At 45.3% G+C, this 12,978-nt stretch overlaps 1 protein-coding gene across 2 annotated transcripts in view; it reads left to right on the forward strand.

Annotated features, from left to right (window-relative positions):
- Positions 1-12,978, forward strand: part of LRRIQ1 (leucine rich repeats and IQ motif containing 1) — a 1,566,481-nt gene that overhangs the window by 1,033,501 nt on the left and 520,002 nt on the right. For both annotated transcript variants that reach the window (XM_069229624.1, XM_069229625.1), the window contains one exon: positions 9,034-9,129. In XM_069229624.1, coding sequence (XP_069085725.1) covers positions 9,034-9,129 — 96 coding nt within the window. The remainder of the gene's footprint in view (positions 1-9,033; positions 9,130-12,978) is intronic.

A 12,978-nucleotide genomic window follows, 5' to 3' on the forward strand; every position in this document is an offset into this window, starting at 1 on the left:
CTGGTGATGCAGGCAGGCCACGGGGGCTTCTCGGGCCAGCCACCAACTGGGCAAAGATGAGGGCCACTTGCTGGTCAATTCTGCACCTGTAGTTGGTTCCTCTCAGGCCTGGGGACTGCGGGTGCAGTGCTTCTTCCAGGTGTCGTGTTCTTTATTACCGGGCAGTCGCGGTCAGGGGGAGCCTCTGGATTCTCTCTGCATGCTTCACCGTGGGGTTGCAGGGAGGTCGTCTCAGGGTGGCCACATCATGGGAGTCGCCTGGGGGTCCTCGCTGCAGTGTTCGTTTCTCTGGACACGAGCCAGGGACGTCTGGTGCAGAGTGTTAGGGACTCACGCTTCAGGAGTGAGGCTGGAGTCCCTTTAAAGATGGTTTCTTCTTTGTAGTTTAGACAGAGCTGCTGTCCACATGAGTTTTTTGGTCCTTTGGGTTGCAGGGCAGTCCTCTGAGTCGGCAGAGGTCACTGGTCCCTCTGGATGTGTCGCTGTTGCAGGTGGACCACTAGGGCTGGGGCCAAAGCAGTTTTCATCTCCGTCTTCTCTGAGGGGTTTTCAGGTCAGCAGTCCTTCTTCTTGTTAGGTCGTCAGGAATCTGATTTCCTGGGTTTCGGGTCACCCCTAAATACTGAATTTAGGGGTGTGTTAGGGTCACAGGGCAGTAGCCAATAGCTACTGTCCTCCCTTGTGCTCCATCCCTATCCCTATCCCTATTGGGCCAAATCCTCCACAACAAGATGGAGGATTTTCCAAGGAGAGGGTCACTTCAGCTCTGGTCACCTTAGGGGTGGACCTGGCTGAGGGGGTGACTCCTCCTTGTTTTTCTCATTATCTCCCCTGACTTGCTGCCAAAAGTGGGGGCTGTGTCTGGGGGCGGGCATCTCTACTAGCTGGAGTGCTCTGGGGCATTGTAACACGAAGCCTGAACCTTTGAGGCTCACTGCTAGGTGTTACAGTTCCTGCAGGGGAGAGGTGTGAAGCACCTCCACCCAGTGCAGGCTTTGTTTCTGGCCCCAGAGAGCACAAAGGCTCTCACCCCAGAGGGTCAGAAACTCCTCTATCAGTGGCAGGTTGGCACAGGCCAGTCAGTCTTGCACTGAAGGATCGGGTAAAATACAGGGAGCATCTCTAAGATGCCCTCTGTGTGCATTTTGTAAGAAATCCAACACTGGCATCAGTGTGGGTTTATTATTCTGAGACGTTTGATACCAAACTTCCCAGTGTTCAGTGTAGCCATTATGGAACTCTGGAGTTTGTTTTGATAAACTCCCAGACCATATACTTAATATGGCCACACTGATCTTACAATGTCTAAGAATAGACTTAGACACTGTAGGGGCATATTGCTCATGCAGCTATGCCCTCACCAGGGGTATAGTGCACACTGCCTTAGGGCTTTAAGACCTGCAATAGGGGTGACTTACCTATGCCACAGGCAGTATTTTGTGTGCATGGCATCCTGAGGGGGATGCCATGTCGACGTTCACCTTTTTCACCCCACCAACACACACAATCCGCAATGGCAGTGTGCATGTGTTAGGTGAGGGGTCCCTTAGGGTGGCACAACACATGCTGCAGCCCTCAGGGACCTTCCTTTGCCACATGGTCCTTGGTACCATTGGTACCTTTTACAAGGGACTTATCTGTGTGCCAAGGGTGTGCCAATTGTGGAAACAGTGGTACATTTTTAAGTGAAAGAACACTGGTGCTGGGACCTGGGTAGCAGGATCCCAGCACACTTCTCAGTCAAGTCTGCATCAATATCAGGGGGGTAACTGCAACAAGGAGCCATTTTTCTACACCCCATGCACAAATACTATTACTACTACTACTAATAATAATAATAATCATTGTTATAATTATTATCTGAGAGAGACTTCTAGATGCAGATTCCTTACCTTAGAATATTCCCCAGGTATCGGACTGGATCTGAAAAATCTTCATCAGTACCTTTGCACACCGGTATGTTATGGCAATCGGCTCCACGTTGGCGGCGTCCACGCCAGACATGATGTGCGCAGTGCCTATAAAGGGCACCATCCCATCGCCCTGATATCTGTTCTTTTCTTTCCGCACTATCAGCACAGATACGGAGAGAGCTACCTCGGTCCTTTTTGGGACTACCTTTCTTCAAATGTTTTTGTCAAAATTCTTTTTGAGCCAGACTCTCATTGTTTAAACTATGTGGATCCAGTCACTGGCAGATGTCTGTGACAAACCCCCATCTGCTTTGGTTGTGGTTCCTGGAGTTGGGCCACGACTCAAAGGCCTGCTGAAACTATTCAGTAATGAACCTCAAGGCAATCCAGGAGAGTGCCTTGACATTCCTGGTCACCCAACACTAGACGACTCCACAGGGCTTTATGTCCTGTCATGAGGAAGATTCCAGGCAACCTCTCTGAGTCAATCCTGCAAGTCGTTGTTGCGCTCAATATCTTTGTGAGGTAAATCCTACAAGAAAAAGAAATCCAAGAAGCTGAGGCACTCTTCGACTTCACTGTTCCAATCCAAGTCATGAGATGAGGCAGAGGAATGATGTCACAAATCTAGACCCCACTCCACATGTCTGGGTCTACTACACACCTCCCAGAATTTCCCAGAGCGACCCCTGCCCAGCTGAAGGAATTTTATGAGGCCATGCACTTCATTTTGGGGTAAGCTGACCCTTCTGTTGGCCATGGGCTCGGTAGGTGCTCTAACTGGGTTTCTGTCAGCGGGTTCTCCGTCAGCACCAGTTGGGTCTTTTGGATTCGTTCTTAGATCTGGCTTGCCTCCTATCACAAGTCTGCAACGTTCCCCGGAGTCTGTTCCAGTGGTGCTATTTTTGGCTATGCCGACACCCCTTGGCCTCGCCACCCCCATAGTTATACCCAATTCTGATACGCTGCATACCAACATTGACTTTGGTGCCAACTGGGCGAAGGACCTCCGGGTCAGACAGCGCATTCCTTTTCTGACAGGCCCTGTGGGGAATAGGATTAAGATGGATCTGAGGATCCTCATGATTATCCTGGCCCCTTGGAAGAGCCCTTTGCTGAGGATAACTGGTCTGAGGGACTCGCAGATGCCAGTGGTCTGATCACCTCTCTTGACACTGGCTTAGCCTGTCCGCCTAGTGTGGCTATGGAGGAAGGGGTTTCATTTGCCATGGTGGTGAGGAAGGTGGCTAAGGTCCTGGACCATACACTATCCTCTGTGGCAAGACTAATGTCTTGACAGAGGTGCTTCAGACTGGGTTAGCCCCCACTGAACCACTTCTCCCCTTTAAAGAAACCTTCACTGATGTCCTGCTCAGGCCTGGGCCAAGCCCTGCACAGGTTCTCCTGTGCACAGTGCCACTGCCTCCCACCATCACCCCACTTCTAGGGATCCATCTTTCTTCGCCCAGTACCCCACCCTAGAGAGCTTCGTCATCCAGGCCTTCACGTCAAAGGTTAACCCTATCACGTTCCCCACGATACTACTGAATAGGAAATACTAGAGGCTGGACACCTTCAGCAAGAGGATTTTCTTTGTCATCAGCCTTGCACTGTGTTTGCGGGCCTCGTGAGCTGGTATTCCCACATAGTTTGGGAAGCAGTGCGTAAGTGTTTCCCATAGTCTTAGAAGAGGCCCGAGCCATCCTGTCCCAGGCTATTGCTAATGGAAGGGATGCAGCAAAGTTCACAATATACTGCTGACTGGACACAACCTATTTCCTAAGTAGAAGAATTGCTTAGTGTGTGGCACTTCGTCTTTAGCCTAGCTGAGATCATGTGGCTTTTTAGGGAATGTCAATGTATCCCTGGTGGACATGCCCATCAATCGCATTCGCCTGCCTGGCGATAAGGCAGATGTGGCACTTGAGCTCTTTTAGGACAGCAGGGCCATCGCCTGGTTCTGGGGTCTTTCTACAGCCCCATGTCTGTCCAATTCTGCTTTTCATCTCTTCAGTACCAACGGAAGGGGCTACCAACCGCAACCAGTTCTGCCCAGCCAAAAATGGAGGGCTCTGCCCTATACTGGACCCATGCCCTCTGAACTAATTTGTGAAGATAGGAGAAATTCAAAATGCTCATGTGGGCTCAGATCGTTTCTGCCATGAATCTTGTAGACTGGATGGTAGCGCCAGACTTCTAGGACACATATTTCCACATAACCATCCTGCTGGCCCACATGCGGTTCATGGTGGACCACAAGCATTTTCAGTTTTCTGTGCTGCCTTTTGGCCTTACCAGAGCCCCTCGAGTATTCATGAAGGTGATGGCAGAGGTTGCAGGCTGTCTGCGCAGGCCAGGGCTTCCAGTCTTTCCCTACCTCAATGACAGGCTTTTGAAATCTTGCTTGCCACAGTCATTCATCCTTAATCTCTAGGCTACGGTGGGCACCCTGCATTTTCTGGAGTTCACTGTAAACGCTCTGAAATCACACCTGACTCCCTCACAGACACTCACTTTCCTATAGTTTTGCCCTGCACCTAACCCTTAAGGTAGTCAGGCCCCACTTGGATTGGCCACAGGACTAGCTCCTATGACAAACTCCCATTGCACCCTGAAAAAGCCTGCATGCATCATGGATTGGTTACCTGTCCAGGTTTGTGCACAGGGCATCACCTTTGGACAGCCTGCGGCCAGCCCTCAAGCCAAATATCCAAAGCACACAGTTAAAGACCATGCGGATTGGATGTTCTCTGGCGACAGATGGTTGGCTGCCCACAGCCATTGATTATGCACGGAGGGAGTTCAACACCTGCTATGTATTGGGCACTGCAGTGCCCTGTAAGCGTTCCCTGCTGTGTCCCCTTCACGGCTGTGTGCAGCAAGGGTTGTGGGGATGCATGGTTGGCACCACACAGTATTGGGGGTTTCAGGGGTATGATATATATCGTTTTAAAATTACTGAAAAATAGTTAATGTTAGGTCATGGTTAGGTTTGTTGATAAGCCATTTAAGTATTGTGATAAACACTTAAATTTCGCTGATGAAATCTCACATGAGATAATTGATAACATCACTGATTGCATCACGAGTGACGATTTATTTATTCAGCATTCTCTTCATTTTCAAATCATGCAGTTTAACAAGTAGACCAGTATTTCACTTACTAGTTTCGAAGCACAATTCGCAATTCCGTTTGAAAAAAGAATGTTTTTAAACAAGCATAAAATATAAGAAAAAATATGTAAGCAGTTCTGTATTTGAAAACGGCACATTTTAAACAACTATGATGTATATTATATAATATATATTTATCCTTCTCCAAAATTGCTCCGTAGAGGGCCACAGACCCTCTAGGGCGGCCGCAGTAATAGGCGAAGCATCCCAATATTAATTGCAACAGAAAGCCGAGGCACCAATCCACAGTAAAATCAAGCGTTTTATTTCCACTTCAGAGCAGCAGAAATCGTGAGTTCTCAATCCTGACGCGTTTAGGCTAATGCCTTTATCACAGATAATTTGAAACAGATGTACTCTCTCACAGTGTTTTTCAATCATTAGCACATGATTCAATAACCTGAAATACAAATCCCATAATGCACCTTAATGTTAACTTAATCTTTATATTGCTCAAATAACTTAAAAGGCATCACAGTTACAAGTATATTATACAGTATGTATTCCACGTCCACGGGCTGTGCCATCACCCTCATGACACCAAATCTTGGATAAATGCTGTAATGTGCACGAAGTAGAGCGGGTCGTGCCCCCTCACTCAACAATCCTTCTCCAAAATTGCTCCGTAGAGGGCCACAGACCTTCCAGGGCGGGTGAAGCATCCCAATATTAATTACAGCAGAAAGTAAAACGCTCGATTTTACTGTGGATTGGTGCCTCGGCTTTCTGTTGCCAAATATATACACACACACAAACAAAATGTAGTATTGACCCTATTTTGCTAACTCGGGGTTTCTGTGATATTTACAAATCACTATGACTTCAGCCTTCAGCTTTCTATTTCTTGATAGGACCATAACCCCTTGATGGCAATATACGAACATATTGCATGGTTACATAAATGTGTGTACATGCTTTATAAATGTTTTAGCGATCTTTGCACCCGAAATAAACTTTTTCATTTTATATTTAGTTAATATTACTCGTTAATACATAATTATAATGGTGCGTTTATAATTGTTCTCAAATAAATACAGGTGAGTCTGATTTAGTTTAAACTTGACAATATATTTTTTAGCTTATCAGTTGCATTACATTTTTTAAGAAAACAAACTTTATTTCTATGTCAGTGGTGTAACTTTCTACGTTTATGCATAAAACTATTGCATATAGATTTCAGTACATGTCTATTAGATAATATAATAAGCAAAAATAACAAACAGCCTAGGGACGTCGGCGAAATGATAGCATATGTGTGGTTGCCCCCCACAATTTTTGCACCTTTTTTGTACTTTAGATAAAGGTAATTAAAGTAATTTTGTACAATCTTGGGTCTGCAATCTTGGGTCATTGGGACGGTATGGATTTGTTTAGTGCTCTCAGGGCATTTCTTTTGTAAATGGAGTAATTGCAAACTGGTGTAGCACACTCCGAAACAGAAGGGAATTTGCTTAATAATAGGAGGTTCTCAAATATGTTCTTTTTGTTGCAAGTGCAGACTTTGACTGATGCCTGACCTGAGTTACCTTTAAAACTAGACTCATTTAAGTGCATAGATTTTGTGGGAGAGACCCCCAGTGCAGGACTGGTCTATAGGGCAGTTAGCCAGTGCCTGATGTATTGGTCGGCTGGGTCTTTGTGTGGGCCGTTTTTAGGTCGAGCATTTCTGACGTGTTGGTATGTATCTGGCCTTTTAACAACGCTCACCTCACGCCCATCAGTATCACTCGTTCGTGGGCTTGCCCTTAAAAAATGTTTTGATGACACCGGTAAATGATTTACATTTGTCCCTCCTGGGGGATGTTTTATACCGCCTTGGCTATCGTCCCTGTTACATGGCACTTTTGTCGATAAGTTTGACTGCCAGCGAACTTTTTTTTTTTTTCCTTTTGTGTCTCTCCTCATCGCTGATGCTCATGGTGGCCGTGGCGCTGTGAATCGCCTTGCTTATGTGAAGCTGTTTTACTTTTGATTTTCAAGTTATGTAGCAAGAAAAGTCCGGTTAGGAGTTTACAGCACTAATATGTCAGCGAGAACCTGAACTCCCATAAATCGGGAACAATAAATAGCCCCAATGTGTGCCTGTCTCCAGGGGAGAAAGGTCGGTTCGATTTGGAGTTCTTAGTGATGGAGACCTTAATATTTTGATTTTGGGAAACTGCTGAGACTTTCGCCTTTGCCTAGAGGCAAATTTTGTGAGATAAGCAGGTCTTTTTGTAGCGATCACTGGTGTAGCTGTCAGATGTGAATATTGCTAAGTGCCTCAGCATTTTAACCATGGACTACAAAGACATTGCAACTTGCAATTGTTATGATCCAAACAAATTGTTTTTTCCTTCAGGCACTGACTTCTTACCTTAAACCAATGTTACCTTTCTTCCGTTCCTCGAGGGTGGAACCTTTTATTATGAGATGCCGTTATATTTTTAGGACTTACATTTCAAGATACCGGAACCAATTAATAACAAATTTAAATTGGCCTCCATCTTTTCTTTAAAGATTATTTTGACTTCGCAAAGAATTCCAGAAATACTAGTTGGAAAACCATTTTCAGCTTCAAAAGGATACACACAAGCATTTACATACTCTACATTTAGTGCTGAGTAAATGCTTAGTGAAACTGTTTTTTCCACAAGCTAATTCAGTTGTCTTTTCTTCGCTGGAGAAAACACTTCACACAGAGAAATCACTTTGCCTACTCTCCCACAATGTGTCCCATTCCCATCCATCCACATACAGATTTACTCTTGCCCTTTATGGGCTTAACTCTTTGATTATATACAAGACGGGAGCATTTATGAAAGCCAACAAATTGCAAGTTTGTGGGTGTTCACCCATTCTGGAAGGTATTCCTGCATCGGAATGTTTAATGCACGCCATGGGAGTAGATTTAGCATACAGGTGTAAAATCAGTTTAGAAATTACTCATTATATGTGCAAATTTGAATACCTAAGTTGACCGTAGGTCCACGAATGGCTCTATGAATCAAGTCTGACATTTCTTGATGAAAATTGTTGATGGTAATACCACCTTTTCAATGTGGTTTCTCTGTTTTCTTTGCTCACAATATTTTTCAGTTTACTTTATTTTATCCAAAGTACCTCATTACTCTGCTTAAACATTCTTTACGGGTTGAAAGACCAATAAACAGCATCACAGGCCAGTCTTTAGGTGTGGAGATTTCATTTTTAGGTAGAGCGTGCAAGCGCTTTGACGTGATGTAAGTATTGTGAGCTTTTACCCATGCTCACTGCATGCCCATCACTTTCACTCGTACATGGGCTTGCCTTTCAAAAATCCTTTATCATCATTGGTAAATGCTTTACGGTTGTCTCTCCTTGGGTCGGTTTTGTTACTGCCTTGCAGTCTGCCCCTGTTACATGGATAATTGCACGATTGCAGATACGTTTCACTGCAAGCGAACTTCTTTCCTTTGCGTGTCTCTCCTTCGCGCTCATGCTAATGACGGCCATGGTGCTTTGAATCGACTCGCTTTTGTCAACTGTTTTACTTTTCATTTTCAGTTTATGTGGCAAGAAAAGTCCAGTTAGGAATTAATAGCTCTAACTTGAGCAAATGTGAGACCGATTGCTTTGCAAATGCTTGTTTGGCTATTTGTCAACCTGTTTATGGTCTGATAGGCTGGCTTTTAATGTTAATGTTGATTTCCTTTATACTGCCAGAAACATTGCTTGTAGCAAGCACAGATGCATGCAGCCTCTGCTACTTTGCAAAACACTTCCACAGTGTTAAGAACTCTCTGGTTTGCAAATGTGGACCACTTTTTTAGCATATTTGATTCACTAGTGAGGGCCACTTTTATTTTGATGCCCCAGCCTATTTTCTGTTCCAGACCGGCTCTGTCGAGCCAAGTGGTTTATAATTTTGCATTGAATGCCACTATGCACTGAATTTCATTTTCATCATAAAACTTTTTTATTTCAGTGCAGAGAGCAAAAAGTTGACAATTCGTTATGACCTAAGGACCAGTCATGAAAATATATTTAAGTCTGGAAAAGAAGGAATAATTTCAGAAGAATGGTATGTACTTTTCTTGTTTACACGCATGTTATCATGTTATATATCTTACTTTCTAAGCTGTTCCCAGGAATGTGATTTCTGCAAACTAAACTTTTATTATTGACAGTCATGAAGTTAGTTTGAAAGTTTTAAAGGCTCCAATCTTTCTTTTCGAGAGATCCCATGAAAGAGGAACTGAAGTTTTACAACTGCACACTGGATTCAGTTTCCGGGACAAAGTAAAAGTTATCCGCTTATCTGTGTAGAGGAGACCAATGCCACCTCCGCTGACAAGTCTCAGATGAATACCTTTACCAAGTGCCACTCAGTCAGTCAGTCACAAAACTTTATTCGGCAATTGCCATAAAAGTACAGACAAAAACACAAATACCACACAATAATTACGTTACAGTAAATAGATAGAAGAATAAAATAGTACCATATCTAAAACATTACGTAAACATCCGGTCTAAAATCCCATAAAATAAACAAATAAAACTCATAACATAAGAAAAATCACAATAACAGAATACAAAAATTAACTTACAATATTAAACTATACATACATATACATTTAAAATGAAATGAGCCTTTTCCTAATGCTTAAAGAAGCTGTAACAAAATCTAATACAAAATGACAAATTTGCCTATCTGGCAATCTCTGAAAATATATTAAAGCTTCCTTGTAATGGATGGGTCTAACAAAATGTAAAGTGGGTAAAATGCAAACCCCTCTAGGAGCAGCATAAAAAGGGCAAAAGAGAAAAAAGTGCAAAGTACTCTGGGTTGATCTAGAATCACAGGGACAAAGAGGTAAATCCCTTTTCCAAAAACATGGTTCAGGAAACGCTACTTTAAAATGAATTAAATTAAGTCTAAAAAGTGTTAAAAAAGAAAGTATCTTAAAACTGGAAAACCAGGTCAGATAAGGTTCAAGGCGTGCCACTCATATTAAAGAAAAGTACCAACTCCAAGCACGGCAATGACATTGGAGAATATGACAGTGACATAGCTTTTCAAATCAGTAGTGTTCATTTACCGGCAATTCGGTCTCCCTGCGTAGAGATCCCTGGTTAAGAAACTCAGGTGTTTCACAAGATGTCCAAACAGCACTCATGGACTTATCCTTTGATGCTCTAGACTATTTGCTGCTAAAACAATCATACTATTAGAGACACTTAAAGACTCCTGGAAGACCATCTGCACATCCTTCAATAGGAAGTACAATGCTTACTATTAGCATGAGCAGGAACTGGTTCAAGGATGCTACTCCTGGTACTTCTTGATCCCCAAAACAGATAGCGGATCTCAGTTTTTTGAACTGGTTCCTGTAGGAGGCTGGCTCAGGTTATGGTGTATATCTATGGTGTGTCACCCTATACTGAGTCCAGGCAATCCTTAGTTATAGTAAATTGGTATTCAGATAGCAGAAGCTCTCTACGGGTAGCTGAGGCGAGCAGCTAAAGCTTATCCAGAAGGAACGTGCAATACCACAGTAGCCAGACAGTAACTTACCCACAAGAAAGAACCACACACGTTTTGCTAAAATAAAGGATACTTTATTACAGCACTTATAGTAAATTAGCATTGGTGTATCTCCCTTTGGAGATATATACACACAGTATATGCACAAAATAATCAGCACGAATAGGATAAAAATACACAGGGCCCTATGGGGGTTGGGGCAAACCAAATACTAAGAAAATGGAATTTGAAACTGTGACCCCAACCAAGATAAGTGTGGTAGTTAGCTAGGGGCTGGGGGCAGTTAGGAACACCAGAGTTAAGTACAGTAAGGGACCCCAGCAACCAGGAGTAAGGTAGTTACCCACCCAGTTGTCACATAGAATAACACAGAGTAGTGGTTGGAGTTTGTGGAATCCAGCGCAGTGGACCAGAGGAAACCAGCAGACAAGAGGATGAATGGAGAGTGCTCCTACCCCAGGATACCCAGAAGACAGGAGTGCCTACATTAGGGACCCAGATGCAGAGGGGAAAAGGGATTCTCTCCGAAGTAAGTGGATGCCTCGGATTGTCCAGCTGCTGTCACGACCGGTGGACCAGGCCGGTGGAACCCGTGGACAGATTCTGGACGTGGAGGACCTGCAAAGGAAGAGGATGGAGTTCAGCACCCTTGGAGGTGCCCCAGTGGTGCAGGTGTCAGAGCCCACCCTTCTGAAGGTGAAGTTCCTGCAAGTTGGCGGAAGAAGTTCAGCTACAGGGTGTCAGGAGCTGCAGAAGATCCCAGGAGTGGCCTTACAAGCTGTCCTTCGCGGGTTGCCGGACTGCAGGAGGGTCAATGACTAGCAAGGTCACCAACAAGCACTAGCAAATGCAAACAGGAGCTGAAGAAGAGTTTGCAAAGTTTTGGGGACCAGCAAGGTCCAGGAGACTCTACCAAGGACTGGCCCTCAGTACACAGGAAAGCCAACTGAAGTCGATGGAGCCCCCACGAGTGACCCACAGGTGCTGGACACAGGGAGTCAAAAGGAGGCCTCACCAGCACAACAAAACAGAAGTCCCACGTCGCAGGAGCTGCAGGACAAAGACTGATCTTCACGTTGCAGAGTGCTGGAGGCTGGGGCTTGTTGGTGCCTGAATATCTCCCGTAGTAGGAGTCAACAAGCCGTGACAAGTGAACCAGTCGGGGGGAACAGGGGTCCACAGGCGCCCAAGTTGGTTAGTAGAGTCTTCAGGTGTCCGTGGACAGCAGACCACACCAGCGGGTCAATGTTGCCTTGAGATACCTGCTGTTGCAGAGGAGTGACTCCTTCACTCTAAGGGAGATTCTTTTGTGGTTCCTGGTGCAAAGAGTCCTTGTGACCCTGGAGGATGTACAGCCCTGGATGTTGCAGAATTCTTGCAGGATCCGGGGAAACAATGTTGAAATGGGAGCCTTCCCACCAGAAGCATACTTGTTTGGTTCCATTGAAGACCAGCAGGGATTCCAGAGGCCAGGAGCAGAATATGTCTTGCAGAGAATTTATTGGAGAATCTTGCTCAACGAATCTGAGGACCCACCTGCGGGGGAGTCCTTAAGTAGCCCAAAAAGGGATTTGGTCACTCTGCAATGACCCACCTATCGGAGGTGGTCAGGGACGTCATATACCAGGCCTAATCAGTCATATGCTACCAGGGGCCTCTGCACATCTTATTTCCAAGATGGCAGAATCGAGTGGCCACCTGGTAGTGCTCTGTGCACCTCTCTAGGGGAGGGGCTGGACAGGGGAGTGGTCACTCCCTTGTCCTTTGTGTAGTTTCACTCCAGAGCGGAAACTGGGGGTTCCTGAATGGGGCAAACCAGATTGTGCAAGAAGGGCACCAAATGTGCCCTTCAGAGCAGTCTGGTGGAGCTCAGAGGCCACCCCACCCCAGCTCTTAGACACTTAATACACAGGGGGAGGTGGTTTCACCTCTCCCTTGCAGGAAATCATTTGTTCTGTTTCTCTGGCCTGGCTCACCAGCAGGAGGGCAGAACAGCGTGAGCTGGCAGCTAGACTTCGTAAGGCCACACAGGCAGAAGTGGGGGATCCTCCAGGGAACCCCAAGAGTACATGGTATCCTACAACTAACACTGGAATTAGTGTAGTTGCATGATTTCAACATGTTTGATACCAAACATGCCTAGGTTCGGAGAAGCCATTATGGAGTTGGACCTCTCGTGTTGACCAGTGTCCACTACATACCTTAAGATGGCTTCCCCGCACTTACCGAGTTCAGGAATTGGCCTGGGATCTGTGGGGGTACCCTTCTCATGCAGGGGTACCCTCACACTTGGAGACATGCACCCTGCCCTTGGACTGAAGGGCCTACTAGAGGGATCACTTATAATGTTTAAGTGCAGTGGTCAGGTTCGGTGGTGAAAGGGTG

This window comes from Pleurodeles waltl, chromosome 4_1 (genome assembly GCF_031143425.1).
Source record: "Pleurodeles waltl isolate 20211129_DDA chromosome 4_1, aPleWal1.hap1.20221129, whole genome shotgun sequence".
NCBI classification, from domain to species: Eukaryota; Metazoa; Chordata; class Amphibia; order Caudata; family Salamandridae; genus Pleurodeles; species Pleurodeles waltl.